Here is a 16344-nt window from a genome sequence, read left to right on the forward strand (position 1 = left end):
AAACAGACGAGTGGCCACTGTATACAAACAGAATTTTCACAAATGAAAGTTCAAAATCCAGCAGTATAGTGTATCATGCCTATTTGGTCTGAATCCCGTCTGCAATGGACGAATGACTAAAGCTAACAACTTAACAACTAATTAGGACCCCTTTGGGCATAAGAATCACTTTTTCCTGAAAACATTCACTTTATTTGAAAATCAACATTTGACCATAAAAATTTCAAATACTAACTTATAAAGTTGTATCTGAAATTTGAAAAACACCTAAAAACCTGTTTTTGCTTTTCACTTTCAATACATTCAAACGACAAAAAATTCTTTGCAAAAACTATAACCAAACACAACTTCATCTTCAGCTCCAACTTCAAAATTTCAAATAAAGTGAAAAATATTTGATTTCCATGACCAACGCCTATTAATACTTCCAGAGAAGCGGTCTGAATGTCATCTGCAACTAAGCAGAGTAGTGGTGGCCTGAAGCTTATCAGCACTACGAGAATAACTAGGCTGCGTCACAAGAGGCATATCCTATTTAGCTACGAGATAACTAACCTATAACATAAGGGGTCATTCTCAAAAAAGGGTGAGGCCAAGCCTTAGATCAAAAATAAATGCAGAGTGCTATAATAGGTAAATCAAAATGTCAAGAGGGTCAAAATTTTATGTACTTGTCTAAAGCCTATCATTCAAAATATACCATATGGATGGAGCAGCAGAACACAATTAGGTGGATTGCAGTTATTGCACTGTTCGGATAAAGGGAAGTAATGGTCTTCACTCCTCGCCAGTACTAACTATATAAATAATGCAGTACATATGAAAACTTCAAAATGCAGCAGCAAGATCAAAACCATAAGGCAATAACCAACATAACAGATGTTCATAAATCATAACCTCAAGATTACATATAACTGTAACGAGAAGATCAAAAATCTCCTTAATAAGGGCACTATTACCAAGTTTCATCAACTTTCTAACAAAGAAGAACCAAAATTCATACGGAAAGGGACTCCTAATCGAACAGACTGAATCCCATGTCGTCATCACTTTCTTCCTTGGGCTCTTCCTGATCAAACAAAAAGTTCAGAGAAATGCAATGAAAATGAACTGCTCCTACTTTACCTATTTTCCCCTCCCGCACAAAAAAGAACTTACACAACAATTATCGGCTTCACGATTAAGAAGAATCATTAAAACAAGATTTCTTTAGTTATCTAAAGATCCGATAAAAATATTATACATCATGATTAGAAAACTTTGACCATATTTCAAAAACTATTTTGCATCAAGCAGATAATTAACAAAACATGCTAGAACTCCCAAAGGAGATTCCACCACGTATTTATAATTACTTTTTCCACCAAGAATCAATACCAAATCACCATCCCTTCATAGTAAGTTTTGTTATCCAAACATAAGTTAGAAATAAGGAGATCATTAAGACATTCCACCATTTATTCAATATATCTTTTATCAACTCTTTGCCACTTTCCATTTTTCCCTAAAGTTATTTATCCACTCTGTTTTCCATCAAGTGTAAATAATATCCAAAAACATATCTGAAAGAAGATTTCAGGATACACACTCATCAAAATCAGTTTTTTTCCATCAATCACAACAATTCTTTTTTACCTTCTTTTCCTCAGCAGCAGGGGCAGCAGCGGCAGCAGCACCACCAGCAGCGGGTGCAGCAACAGCTACTGCAGCACCGCCGCCACCAGCACCGACATTCATGATGAGATCTCCAAGGTTTTTCTTCTCAGCAAGCTTGGCAAACAGGAGAGGCCAGTAAGGCTCCACTGTCACATTAGCTGCTTTTACTAGAGTTGAAATTTTCTCAGCCTATACATCAAAACACAAACAAATTCAATCAATGCAACATCAAAAACCAAATAGGAAAATGTTACACACGAAAAACAATAAAAATACCATTAATAGAAAATAATACACATAAAAACATGGAACTATAACGGACCCGTTTGGCAATAAAAATTATTCACTTTTTCCAGAATAACTTTTCACTTTTTCAAATTTGGAAAACAGCTTATAACATGTCTTCCAACTCAATTTTCTCTTTTGAAGTTGTATTTAAATACATTCCAGCATTCTTTGCAAAAAGTACAACCAAAACACAACTCCCATCTTCAAGTCCAACTACATAAATTCCAAATAAAGTAAAAAATTTGAAATCTATGGCCAGTCCTACTAAATATCACACAAAATGCATAATCAGAATAACACCAAACACGAAATTAAAACAGCATGATTTGAAAAATCTATCTCTAGATTCCATTTTGAATACTTCGAAGGCTATTACACTATATATTAATAACCCCAAACATTTTTAAAAGGAAAAACAATAGGATTACAAAAAATTACTCCCTCTATACCAAACCAATTTATGTGACACTTTTCGCTTATCGAGAGTCAATTTGACTAATTTTCAAAGCTAAATTGGATTATATCAACTCAACATTATAAACATAAACTTTGGATATTTAAAAACTATACGAAAAGTACTATAAGATGCAATTTTTCTCATGTCAATATGATGAAAAAATACATTTTAAATTATCAATCAAAGTTCACATGGTTTGAATCTCGACAAAGCGAAAAGTGTCTCACATAAATTGAATTGAGACAGAGTACATATCACAATCATAATAAAATCAAAACATCAAAAGCATATAAGGGGAAGAGATTCTTACGGTGATTGGAATGTCCTCATCGTTGAGGATCAAGCATGCGTAAGTGCAAGCGACTTCTCCGAGAGACATATTGATTAGCTAACCTGATATTACAAGTGAAAGCGAGTCAAAAATGGTGAAAATTATATGAAGAGGCTTAATCGTTTTGAAAATGTCAAAAAATAAACTTGAAAGCTAAATGAACAGTAACAATAATACGGAAATAATCAAAAGCACCTAAAAAATGAAGAAAAAACTGATAAAAAATGCTTAGTCGCTTTGAAAATGGCAAAAACTAAACGAAAATGCTAAATGAACGGTGAAAATCTCATCGAAATGTTCAAACGGACCCAAAAAAGAAGGAAAAAAATGATAAAAATGCTTAGAAAACGGTCTAAAATATATCTGTAAGCTCGAAATGGCAAAAAAAAAATAAACGAAAATGCTAATGAACGGGTAAAATCATGAGGAAATGTTCAAACACAGCCAAAAATGAAGAAAAAAACAGATAAAAACGCTAATGAATGTTGAAAATGATAAGGAAATGTTTAATCGACCTGAAAATAGCAATAAAATTATTAAAAATGCTCAGATGAACATTGAAAATAATACGGAAATGTTCAGACGCGCCAAAAACTGAAGAAAAAACTGAAAAAATGATTCAACTATATGGTGAAAACTATATTGCATTAAAAAATGGCGAAAATTACACGAAAATTACATGAAAAAATAAACGAAAATGCTAATTTTAGTTGAAAATCACATGAAAATGTTCAAAACGCACCCAAAAATGACAAAAAAACTGATAAAAATGGTGAAAACTATATGATTAAGCTTAATTGCATTAAAAAATCGATTAACTAACTTGTTATTACCAGCAAAAGCGAGTAAAAATGATGAAAATTACATGAAAATGGCAAACAACAAACCAAAATGCTAATGAAAGTTGAAAATCACATGGAAATGTTAAAAACGCACCCAAAAATGACGAAAAACTGCTCAGAAAATGATGAATAGTTATATAAATATGCTTAATTGAATTCAAAAATGAATAAACACCGATGAAAATGGTGAAAATTACATGAAAAATGATCAATCGAATGTGAAAAACGGCAAAAAACAAGAATATCAAATTGAAATGTTCAAACACACCGAAAAATGAACAGAAAAATTGATTAAAATGCTCAAAACATGGTGAAAACTATATTATTAAGCTTAATTGCATTCAAATAGAGAAAAAAAAAAAGATCATTTACCTTTGAGAAGACGGCGAAGGAGTTTACGAAGAGTTTGGAGCTTGTCTTCTCCTCTGAATGCTAGGGTTAGGGTTTCGTAATGGCAGTAGTGGCTATAAACTTATGATAAACGAGACTTATGGGCTATGACTGGGAAAAAGCTAGAGGCCCAATTTTGTTAATCAAGCCCATCAGGCCCATGTCCATGAAAAAATTGAAGAATTTGGACAGTTTATCTTCAAATAAGCTGGTCGTTTGGTTGGTGAGATGAGGATTATAATCACGGAAAAAGATGAGGGATTATTTTATCCTATTTGTACTAAACTGATGGGATTACTATTTCATATATGAGTTGGATATCCTTATTTATCACACCCCACATAACAGGCCCAATAATGATTCCGGCCCATTACCCAAAAAATTATGGAAAATGATGGGTCATTTCCATTTATGCTCCTAAAAGTTATTTACCTTGAAAAATTAAAGACCAGCACAAGATAGGGACAATAGTGCAAATGGCTTTGCTGTTAACACATTTTAATTTTGAACCAGATCAAATTCATCCACTTCATCATTCCATAAGAGAGTCAAGTGTAGTACTTGAATGGGGTCGTTTGGTTGGTGAATAAGTTATACCGAGATTATATTATGAGAATTAAACAATAATGAGATTATTTAGTAGATATACTTTTACTGGTGGATGTTTTGTTTATTAGACTAGAAATATCGAATATGCGAGATATCGTATAAACCATGTCGTTGATTTTACATTAGATAAGATGGGATAAACTCTCTATTTCTTACTTTTAACCTTGATTTTTTAGAACATTGAGAGAAGAGCTTTTTGAAAGGATATCTTTGTCATTTTGGTGTTTTATCCCGAGATAAGTAAAAATCTCATAATCGTTATAGGATACTTTAAATATCGGTTATAAATCACGATTATGGTATAAATAATCCCCAGACTGCTAATTCCGAATCAAAAAGCAAACGTGGGATAAAATAATCTCGAATTTTTTTCCTCAAATTATTATCTCTTATCCTACAAACCAAACGAATCAAAGTGTTGCATATCCAACTCTCCCGAACATAAGTTGATCAAAACCGTGAACAAAAAAAATACTTTAAGTAGCCGTTTGGCCTTGAAAATCAAATATTTTTCACTTTTTTTTAGTCTTATAATTTAATTGGAGTTGAAGATTGGAGAAACTCCATGATATTTTGAAGTTTCATCTGTGAAATGTGAAATTCCAAGACACATATATTCATTCAGTTACAAGGGCTCAAAACTGTTTGAATGTATTTTATCCAAAGTCAAAAAAAAGTTAAAACAAGATTTTATTAAATTTTATAAAATTCCAATTACAAATTCAAATATGTAGCATTTTCTAAGAGAGTCCGATTTTCAAATAAAGTGAAATAATTTTCCAGAAAAATGTGAAAAATTCTCATGGACAAATGGGTATTTGTATATTACCGTGTATTAAATAGTTTGGATATACTTAGCAATCACATCAGGCAAAGCTTTAGCAACCACATCAGGCAAAGCTAGACAAGATAAAAAAGGAAAGCTCGATGCACGAAGTATCTTGCATTTATGCAACGTTCGGGGAAAGGCTGCACACCCCAAAGGATAGTGTAGACAGCCTAGACGAAAGCATTAATGATTGATTCCATAACTCTAACTCAGGTCACATATATACAACTTTTGTTGCTCCAAGGTTCTTAAGGACGAAAAGATACCATTAGAAGAAGTTAGCTTTGTCATTGATCCCTATTGTAATTAGCGTAGTAGCAGAGTGCTGCTGGCTAAAAACATATGGCACAATACTAAAACTGAAAAGTTTTTGGTGTGTCACAGCCTCAGATCATGTGTTCATACAAAGTTCTCCACAGGTTATTCGGTCTAATAACACAAGAAACATTCCTGCTTTGTAGTTGCACAAATGTTTGACCAAAATTATTGCAATAATGCCTATTTATACAACTAATTATCAGCCAGAGAGAACCTCCATGCATACAACTTATGACCTGCAGAACTAAATATGATGCCTTTAGCATTACAAAACTGATCAGATGGTAGAGCATAATCAAACATTTGGTATGTGATACATACATATATCCTCCAGCATTTAGCTTCATTTACGTAACGAGCCACCTTAGCATCGAAGAACACCAAATTTTGTATATAACAAAGGTACGAACAGCAGCTTCTGCTTTCAGTTGAGAGTAAACTGATACAACTTATCACAAGAAAAGGGGTTTCCAATGCAGTAGTAGACCTTGACTGCCTCTCCTTAATGCATTTCTCCGGTTTTGATGCCCCGACAATATCATGGTAGAAAACATTAAAAGTTATTCAAGTCTTGGAGAGGTAACATAGGTGATTCTTCCCATGTTCGATCGGCATTCCAGTGTTGGGACAAGCAAAATAAATTTCCTTCTGAGCAGATAACGAATTTTCGTTTCGGTTCCAAAATGAATAACAACATGCATCTGACAGACTTAGCAAGATTTCGCCATATAGTAAATGCTTCCACTATTAGCAACTAGTTGAAGCCACTTCGACAGTTGATGCTTCTTCAAGTTTTTCTGCAGTAGAGTCATTTAATTTCCTTTTCTTCTCAATACAGCGCTGCTTATTTGAGGTTCGATCAGCAGTGGAAACAATTTTCGAAACAGTAAAGCCAGCAACTTCGAAATTATATGATCTGTTTGGAAGTAATGCATTACGAACTACGACATCAACGCCGTCATATGTCCAGACACCTAATTTAGCCTCTCCCTTTAGTCCAATGGCAAACCAACCAAGACCAGAAGCAGCAATATCAACAGAACTTGAATCCCACGTATTCCCACTCACATGAAATTCTCTCTTCAACCATTCCCCTAGCTCCTCAACTCGTCCCTCTCCAATCGGCGGCTGAAAAAAAAATACAACATTTAATCATATCATATATATCAACCAAAAGGTCCAAGCACGGAAGTAACTAAAAGCTTATCTGGCCAAGCTTTTGGGAATCCAAAAGTGCTTATTTTTCTCAAAAAGTGTTTATTTTAGAAAGTTGAGGTGTTTGGCTAAGCTTTTAGAGAAAAAATAAGTGCTTTTGACCCGTAGGAGAAACTGTTTTTCAGAAGCAAAAATAAGTAGCTTTTCCCAAAAGCACTTTTAGAACATTAGCCAAGCACTAAGTACTGTCTTACTATTGGCAAAAGTGTTTTCCAAATTGATTGGCCAAACACAAACGGCTATTCTCCAAAAGTCCTTTTCAAAAAGCACTTTTCACAATATAGAGACTTTTATACGACTTTTACAAATAGTATACTGAAGCATTTGAAGAATCTGGCCCCTGCTAGAGGGTCCTTCAATGAACCTAAGCCATCTAGTGATCTATGCTTCATCACCAGTTCTCAACTTAAAGTTGTAAAGTTGTGAAAGAAAAACAAATGAAAGCAGCAAAAGTATCATCAGACAACTGAATGAAGGATTCAGTAGAGAGATCTGAAGAACCATGCTAGTTGAGGTGTTGAACTCAAATTCCATATACTTTGACAACTTGAAAAGATTTGAAACACAGAGTGGAAGTGATGTAGGAATCAAACATGCATGAGATAGTTTAAGAAAATTTGCTAATGTGGTATTATTGTTCATTTAGGGCCTGTTTGGTCATAAACCGTTTTTTTTTTTTTTGTAATTACTAGGGTGCAAAATACATGTAGCAATTAAAAGTATAGCAAGTACAATGACCTATTTATTTGTCATAACACAATTACAGTGTAATTCCTAATGTCATGTTTGGTTGCACAAGTATATACGTAGTTGAATATTCTTTAATTTTAAACCAAAGCTAATTATAAAAGTTCAAACAAACTTTTTTCCATATGAACATGTAAATAAGTTTTAATTGTGTGACAAATATAAGTGTATATAAGAAATATTGAAAATGAAAAGGAAAAATTTGAGTGTGTAATTGCTCTCATATTCAGAGACACAACAAATTTATCACCATCTGACCAAGTAATTACTTTTCTGCAGTTGAATGAAATTTACAACACTAGTATTGACAAACAGGACAAACTGCAATTACACCCAATAACAACTGATTACAAGTCCAATGACGCCCAAAATGTTCTACAAGGTGGCTTTCCAAACAGGCCTTCAATGAATTACTGGTCACAAAATGTTATAGCACTTCTTCTTGCCCCATAAAGTTCCAAACATAGCATCAATTTGAAGAAACACAGAAGGTTAGCTTCTTTACAAGTTAAGCTATGAGAAATTTGAAGGATAGCCGAAAGCAAATAGTACCTGCAGCTGACGCCCAAAATGTTCTTCCAGCATTGTGCTGACATTCTCTGTCCTCCCCATATGAAGTGGAATCAGCGGAGATGCCCAAACTGTAACATACACAGAATCAACAGATAATTCTTCCACATCCAATCGCATGAGCCCACCTATATGAACTGAATGTCCTACCTGTCCACAGCAAATAATGAAATCAGGAGAATCTAAGGTACACAAACTAAAGTAGAGAAAGCAGGTTCTACGAGTGAATTTCTGAGCATAAGCATAGGCAGACATATCTGATCAAGGATAAGTGCAATTAAATGATAAATCTAGGTTGTATTTTCATTTTAGATCCTTCAACTAAGATGATACAAGCAACCAAAACGGTCACATCTCCACAAGCATATTACAGGTTGATAATCTAATCTCTGGTAATATCTTTCCTAGGCATACCTTGCCATTAGATTCTTTTTCTAAAGCTCTGAAGCTTCACACAAAGCATTTCACTTGACCAAAATCTTTTTACAAAATGGAAAAAGTAACACACAATTTTGTTAGATAAGTTTAAGTTCAGAAGAAAAGATCATTAAGGGATTCATAAATAGTCGATTGCAACATATTACAAGCAATGCTAAGCACTACACGGGAGAACTTAAGCCTGTATACCACCTCAAAAATGAGAATGAAATGATGAATTCTAGCAAAAGTTGATTTCTATTTTAACTTCTCGTTATCTATTAACAATCAGTGCAAAGATTGGATAAGACTAAGATGAGCATAACAAGATGGACTCAGTGAATACTCAATTTTGCATCCAACTTGTAAGAAACTACACAAGGAAAACGAAAGGAGCTTGAACAAAGTCAATAACACTCAACAGTGAAAGCGAAGTGAAACAAAAAGCTTTTGCAGTAAAATAACACATTTTTAAGGAGTCTGGAGGAGAATTATGAACCTTGATTCTATATGTCCTCGGCTTCAACTCCTTACTTATATGAACTAGCTTCTGTTCTTCCCTAGTCAGCCTTGTCACAATCTGATGAGGATGTAAAAGTCCCGGGGTATCAAACAACTTAGCGTTCCCCGGAAGCACCCCTTCTACCCTCAGTATCCCTAATGTGGTCCCCGGCACTGGTGCCTCCGTTAAATGATTTACATTCCCACCAGAGCACTTTCCTATCGCGTTAATCAACGTGCTCTTTCCGGCATTCTGTGCCCCTACTGCCCAAATATGCCCTCTGGGCCCCGCCAATCCCACTACATCATCAACCAAATTCTTCACTCCCCAATCCCTCACTGCACTAACCATATGTAAACTCGTCAACTTGATCGCCCCACCCTCTCTTGCCCTTGTTCTAGCCCAATGTTCAAGCCTAGTAGGTGACAACGAGCTAGGTAAAAGATCAATTTTTGTAACTACCAACACTATTCTAGGTACATTACCCGATTTACCCTCCTTCCACGCACGTGAATTCTCTTCAATCGTCCTAGAAACTAACTGAGCTACTTTCCTAGGAAACGATCCATCGAAATCAGATGCATCAACTACCATTAAAACAACCACCCTCGCCCCGCTACTCGACATCAACCTCCTACCAACAGTATGATCAAAATCAAAATCAGGCAATAAATTCTCGACACTCGGGTCTTTAACCTTCCCATAATGCCTTAAACTATGACACCTAGCACAAACAACTGGTTTTCCAATTTTCTCAACTTGGTTTTCAACATTTTCTTGATTTTCAAACTCATTGAGCAAACCCCTTTTTAAAGAAAATGATATTTCTGGTTCATCAACTATTGGATTCTTGTTAATGGATTCTTTATAATTTGGAGTTTTAACTGAAGGTTTAATGAAATAACCTGGTTGTTTTGGATCAAATTCTTGCATAGTAACACCACAACCAGGGCAAATGACATTAGAAATGGATTCTTCATAATTCCCATCTCTAGAAATTGATAAAGATTGAATCTTTGAAGTTGTAGAGTAGTTTTTGAATCTAAAAAAGAAAGGTGGGACAAGGGTTTTAGTAGGGTTTTGGGTATAAAGATTTTCAAGAATTGGAGGTAAAGAGTTGGATGTAGGAGTTGTGTGCGTATATGCTGAGAAAGTGAATGGGAGAAGTAGTTTTTTCAGCTTTGATGGAGAAAGTGATCTGATTATCATTGTATCTATGGTTTGTTGTTTCTGTTAATCTAAGGTTGTTTTGAGAGTTTCTACCTTTGTGGTTTAAGGAATTTGTTGTCTTTGGGGCCGTGTAAAGTGGCTTAGGGTTCATTGAATTTTTTTTTTCTTTATTTAATATTTTTTATTTTGAGGTAATACTTTATTTTAAGTGATAAATTAAAATGAAAATATATACTGTATTAACTAACTACTCCCTCTATTACATAATAACTACTCCCTCCGGATCAAAAAAAGTGTCCACTAACATTTTTTTTCTTAGATCAAAAAAGTATCCACTTATTAAATTAAAAAATAATTAACCTTACTTTCCAGATTTGCCCCTAGTGATCAAATCCCAAATGCCAATGTAATTAGAGGTAGTTTAGTCAATTTATATATCTTTTCTTGGAGTGAGTAATTTCTTAAGGGGTGTGCAAATGGCTAAGTGCACTCTTTTTTTTTATCCGGAGGGAGTAGTGTTTTAGGCTTTTCATTTTGTTTCAAAATAAGTGATGTTTTAGGATTTCAAGAAGAAATTGATCTTATTCTTCCAAACTTACCCTTATTTATAATCAAGAATCATTAAGTATTTTTTTCCTAGACATTAATTAGGGGTAAGTTAGTAAAAATACTCATAATTTTCTAAGAGTGAGCAATTTCTTAAGAAATGTGCATAAGCTAAAAGTACCACTTATTATGAAACGAGTGAGTATAATTTAGTGATAACCACGTTCGTCAGCATATGTCATGTATTTATTAAATTTGTATAAATATTTCGTGTGAGCCGATAAGTCAACATCTTCGAGAATTTCGAAAGAAGAGTTGAGGGCTGATCTACGACCACCCTCTCACCAAACAAGCAAGCGACTCCCCTTCCTTAGCGTACCCGTCCATTAAGGCATTCTTCCTTCTTGCGTATGTGTTATAGCTCATAGCTCTAAGCCCCAATTCCTTGGTGAAAAGAGCTGTCGCCTTTAAATCATCGAAAAAAGAAAAGAAGGAACCGCTCGAAAGGGACCACACAACAATGATTTGATTGAAACCTAACTAATGTCGCCTACACTAGAGTGTCTTATGTTGTAAAATAAAATGGCCAAAGTCATAGATGGACCCCTGAACTTGTCCTGATTTTTCATTTAGACCCCTTAACTAAAACGTTGACCATCTGGACCCTCGAATATAAGATAAAATGTGACATTTGAACCCCTCGTGCCAGCTGGGCACACGCGTGAACTGCACTGCTTTAAACAGAGAGTGAGTTACCAAATTTTTTTTTTTTGAAATTTTTAATCATTAAAAATTAATTTTAACAAAAACTCTATTTTAAAATCTATTTAAATAATTAAAAAAAAAATTGAAAAACCCAACCCATCCTCTCCGATAGCCCACTTCATCGCCGCCCTTTGCCTCGGCCGCCCCCGCCACATTTCGCCGCCGGCTTCCAAAATCTATTTAAATAAATCTCACAAAAAACGGCACCATTTTTTTAATTATTTAAATAGATTTTGAAGCGGCGGTGGTGGGGGCGGCGGAGGCAGCAGCGGCAATGGTGGCGGTGAAGTGGGCTATCGGAGAGGATGGGTTGGGTTTTTCAGATTTTTTATAAATTATTTAAATAGATTTTTAAATTAATTTTTTTTGTTGACATGGCTTATTTTTATTGGTCAGATATTCCATGTCACTGGTCTATTTTTCCATGTCACTGCAAGTGGACTGCACGCGTGTGCCCAGCTGGCACGAGGGGTTCAAATGACACATTTTATCTTATGTTCGAGGGTCCAGATGGTCAACATTTCAGTTAAGGGGTCTAAATAAAAAATCAGGACAAGTTCAGGGGTCCATCTATGACTTTGGCCAAATAAAATAGATATGGATGTACCTTCTTACATAGTTAAAATTTGTGATGAACTAATATTTGTATGTTTTTTTTTCCTTTTTTTATTTTGCAACTTGTATCGCAAGTTCTTGCATATATAAAAGAAGAGTCATTCTCTCAATTAGGGGTGTATATGGACCGGGTTGGTTCTGATTTTTCAAATATCAAACCAAACTAATGCATCAAACCAAACTAATTGCATCGGGTTTTTAAATTTATAAACCAAACCAAACCAATTGCATCGGGTTTTTAAATTTATAAACCAAATCAAACCAATTGCATCGGGTTTTAAAATTTATAAAGCAAACCAAACCAATTGCATCGGGTTTTTAAATTTATTTGGGTTTTACATCTTCGATTTTTCTCGGGTTATTCGGTTTCTCAAGTTTTTCGAATTTTTTCCCGGAAAAGTCTTCATACAAAACATATAAATTTTACTTCAAATATTTCTTTAGTCCTAATAAGATACAACTATATAATTAAGGTTTCTCTTCAGAAATTAACACAAAATGTGAGATGAGTGATGACGTTGTATTGAAATATTCAACAACAAAAAAAAAATCGGTTAAAATAAATATTGTTGATTAATAAGCCATAAAGAAAATGACCATAATCTAAAATTATTAAGTCATGCTAAAATAAGTACGACTAATAAGTATTAATTACATGACAAAGAAAAAATTAAGTTATGTATTTTCACTCTCTAAACCAATTATGTAAAACTAAATAATAGATATCCAACATTATTGTCATTCCTAGTGTTAGAATTAAATTTCTTTTGTTAGCATTAGGGTTGAGTTGGTTTTGGTTTGAACTTTATTTGAGTTATTAACAACCATGGGATATAAAACTTATTGACATTCAAAATTCTAAATTCAAGCTTGAAATAATATGATAAAAGGCAAAAAAACTATGAAAAATTGTACTAAGAAACATTTATAAATTACATTACAAATAAATATTTTTATGCTTAAAATATTTTAAAAATTGAATACATGTAATGTCAGGTTGGTTTGGTTTGGTTCGGTTTGACTTTTTTTAGCTAAAACCAAACCAAATCAATTATGGTCAGTTTTTTTTTTCAACACCAAACCAAGTCAAACCAAACCACTAGTCGGATTTTTTTCTCGATTTGATTCGGTTTATCGATTTTGTGCAGTTTGTTGGTTTTCTTTGTACACCCCTACTCTCAATTGTAGATAGCACCAAGGATATAAGTAATCATTCAGTGAAAATATTGACAACCAGATGATCACATAAATGAAAAGATATATTAGCAAAAATGTATATTATATACTATAAATACGTTTATTATACACTTTTCATACAATATATTCATATTATATACATTTTATGTATGATTTGTGTATAATAAATGTATAATCAGCGTATACTCAATGTATGAACACTAAATATACATATATTATACAGCTTTATACACTTTTTACACAATGTATAAATGACGAAAAACTTTGCCGGGAAAAATATTTTCTCCGGCAATGACTTTCAGACCTAGTTAATTTTCAGTTAGATATGAAAGTTATGTGTTTTCGGTGAGATTCAAGCTATGCGCGGACAGAGGAGATAAAGAAAAGATGATATGAGTAAAGAGATCTATTTAAATTTTTAAACCGGCGGTCTTCGGCAACGAGCTTTAAAGCTCCGTTAGCAGATCTGTCTCCCTTACAACTCTCTTGGTCGGAAAATCTTCAACTCTGGCGGTCCTTTGTTGGTTATTTTGAGATCCGTTCATTTATTGTGTTGTCCTACCGTTGCTCCGACGAACGCAAATCCTCAACTACTCTACCTATTTTAAAATCTCAAATCTGCTTTTACTTTGATTTTCTCCGATCGACTATCAGCTCTGAAACGACAACCAGAGAGGAAAGAGAGAGAGATCAAAATGGAGCTAGGGGTGGCGGTTGGTGGATCGTCGGTGCCCACAGTGGGCAAAGTAGACATAGGAGAGGAGAGAGCCCTTTCAAAAAAATTATCCACGAAAGAATAGAGAGGAGAAAGTGGGGTAAAATTTTAGAATTTGGCTATAGCTTGTCTTTATTTTGGACCTAAAGTGTATTTCGGGTCATATCGTCCAAAGTTGTGCTATTTAAATTGCTGTCAGCCACACCATATCTTTTTGCCTTGTAATACACCAACAACAAGTGAAATACAAAGTTTCTCCCTTTTCTCCCAAAATTTTTCTCTATATTCTTTGCAATTATATTATTAGTTTTTATTACATCTTACTATATGTTTTGAACAATTTTTATTTTAGAGCCCATTTGGGTTAGCTTAAAAAAAGTGACTTTTATGTATAAAGTGTTTTTAGAACTTTTAATTGCTGAAAGTTATTTTATAAATAGGGATAAGGCACTGTTACCCCCCTGTACTATACCCAAAATTGCTACGACACACCTTACCTTTTCTTGAGCCCTATTACCCCCCTAAACTTATTTAAAATGGAATAATTACCCCCTAAACACTGATGTGGCAAGGAGAGTGTGTTTCACTCTTTGAGAAGTGAGAAACACATAAAAAAGGGAAAACTTAATTTTTTTTCTTAAAAAACGCATTTTCTTAAAATTTGAAAATAAATATAGTCTTCCACATTTAGTTTTAAAAAACGGGTTTTCCACATGTTAAGAAAATAATTAATTTTTTCAAAATTTTATAAAAATTCAGTTTTTTTTTCACATTTTGGCAAGAAAAAACTTTTTCGGATTTTATTTGAAAAATAAAAGTGTAGTAAGAAAATGAAATCATGAAAATCAAGATTTTTAAAGACATTTTAAAAAAATAATCAAGTTTTCCATATTTTTAACAAATCCATTTTTCCATATTTAAAAAAAAAATCATTTTTCAGTTTTTTTTTTCTTTTTTTCAAAACGGGTTTTAAAAAAAAATCAATTTTTTTTTTTTTTAAAAAAGGGTTTTAAAAATCATTTTTTTAAAAGAAAATTCAATTTTTTAATCCATGTTTTTAGTTTTTTTTTTTTTTTAAATGGGTTTAAAAAAATCAAATTTTCAAATTAAAAAAAAACGGGTTTTAAAACTCATTTTTTTTAATGAAAATTTAATTTTTTATTTTTATTTTTAAAAAAATTAACACGTAATTTGAAAAAATTTAAAAAAAGAAGAAAATAAATAAATACACATGTGGCAAGGAGAGTGTATGTCACTCTCCCATGAGAGTGGACATCGGCGTTTAGGGGGTAATTATTCCGTTTTAAATAAGTTTAGGGGGGTAATAGGACCCTAGGAAAGGTAAGGTGTGTCGTAGCAAATTTGTGTATAGTACAGGGGGGTAACAGTGCCTTATCCCTTATAAATAAGCAGTTGTGTGTTTGGATAAAAGTGCTTATACTGAAAATAAGTTGCTGATGTGTTTGGTACACATGTGCAGTTAAGCACTTATTTTCTGTCAAAATCACTGAAATACCCATAAAGTTGTTAACACCATAAACAAGTTGATACTATAAGATTTTTAACTCTAAAGTTGATTCAAATCAAAAGTAATTTATATTTTAAAATCACTTCCAATATAAACTGTTTATTTAAGTTAATTTTATAAATATATGTTACTTATAATTTTAAAATGTACAGGGGCAATTGCAGCAACATAATCCATCATTAAATATGTAGAAAACAAAAGAACTGAAGACCAGTGGCAACATTCTGTTGAAAAAAACATATTCTTAAAGTCATTCAAGAAATTCTATTATTGCATTTGCACATAATATGGTGCAAGAGATATCTTTCCAAAGTTAAGAAGGTAGTAAAGCATTCATTCATGCAGTATCCCAACGCCTTCATGTTTTATACAAAAGGATAATACAATTCATATTTCAAAGATGGAGAATTTGAGACAAAATGAAAGTGCTAATACAACCGAAAGCACTCCACTATAAATACAAGAAGTGGAAAATATTCATACAATACAAGCATCAAGCATTAGAAATGTCACTAGCAATCATATCACGAAATCCCATCCAATAGACATCATTTTGTTCTCGTCCGTCTTCGACATCTACATTGTTAGCTCTTGAAGTTGTGCCAATATTAGAATCAACCGATGGAATATAGCTCTC

General features: G+C 33.3%; 2 protein-coding genes across 2 annotated transcripts; both read right to left on the bottom strand.

Moving 5' to 3' along the window:
* Positions 1 to 864: 864 nt before the first annotated feature.
* On the bottom strand, positions 865 to 14171 carry LOC132032737 (large ribosomal subunit protein P1-like). Its single transcript, XM_059422435.1, has 5 exons — positions 14160 to 14171; positions 3947 to 3980; positions 2712 to 2794; positions 1636 to 1845; positions 865 to 1069 (listed from the first exon to the last, which is right to left on the bottom strand). Exons 3-5 carry the CDS (start codon positions 2778 to 2780, stop codon positions 1016 to 1018), a joined length of 333 nt encoding a protein of 110 aa, XP_059278418.1. The 5' UTR covers positions 2781 to 2794; positions 3947 to 3980; positions 14160 to 14171; the 3' UTR covers positions 865 to 1015.
* LOC132032736 (GTP-binding protein BRASSINAZOLE INSENSITIVE PALE GREEN 2, chloroplastic) lies at positions 6107 to 10424 on the bottom strand. Its single transcript, XM_059422434.1, has 3 exons — positions 9169 to 10424; positions 8235 to 8402; positions 6107 to 6848 (listed from the first exon to the last, which is right to left on the bottom strand). The coding sequence occupies exons 1-3, from the start codon at positions 10378 to 10380 to the stop codon at positions 6468 to 6470; spliced, it is 1761 nt and encodes a 586-aa protein (XP_059278417.1). The 5' UTR covers positions 10381 to 10424; the 3' UTR covers positions 6107 to 6467.
* Positions 14172 to 16344: the final 2173 nt, after the last annotated feature.

This window comes from Lycium ferocissimum, chromosome 10, assembly GCF_029784015.1.
Source record: "Lycium ferocissimum isolate CSIRO_LF1 chromosome 10, AGI_CSIRO_Lferr_CH_V1, whole genome shotgun sequence".
Lineage (NCBI taxonomy): Eukaryota > Viridiplantae > Streptophyta > Magnoliopsida > Solanales > Solanaceae > Lycium > Lycium ferocissimum.

Coding starts and splice junctions, on each gene's coding strand:
- LOC132032737 (XM_059422435.1), bottom strand. CDS start 2,780: ATGTCTCTCGGAGAAGTCGCTTGCACTTACGCATGCTTGATCCTCAAC. Junction 1,846..2,711: donor ATGAGGACATTCCAATCACC/GTAAGAATCTCT, acceptor TTTGATGTATAG/GCTGAGAAAATTTCAACTCT. Junction 1,070..1,635: donor CTGCTGCTGAGGAAAAGAAG/GTAAAAAAGAAT, acceptor TTGTTTGATCAG/GAAGAGCCCAAGGAAGAAAG.
- LOC132032736 (XM_059422434.1), bottom strand. CDS start 10,380: ATGATAATCAGATCACTTTCTCCATCAAAGCTGAAAAAACTACTTCTC. Junction 8,403..9,168: donor CGAGGACATATAGAATCAAG/GTTCATAATTCT, acceptor TGCTGTGGACAG/GTAGGACATTCAGTTCATAT. Junction 6,849..8,234: donor ATTTTGGGCGTCAGCTGCAG/GTACTATTTGCT, acceptor TTTTTTTTTCAG/CCGCCGATTGGAGAGGGACG.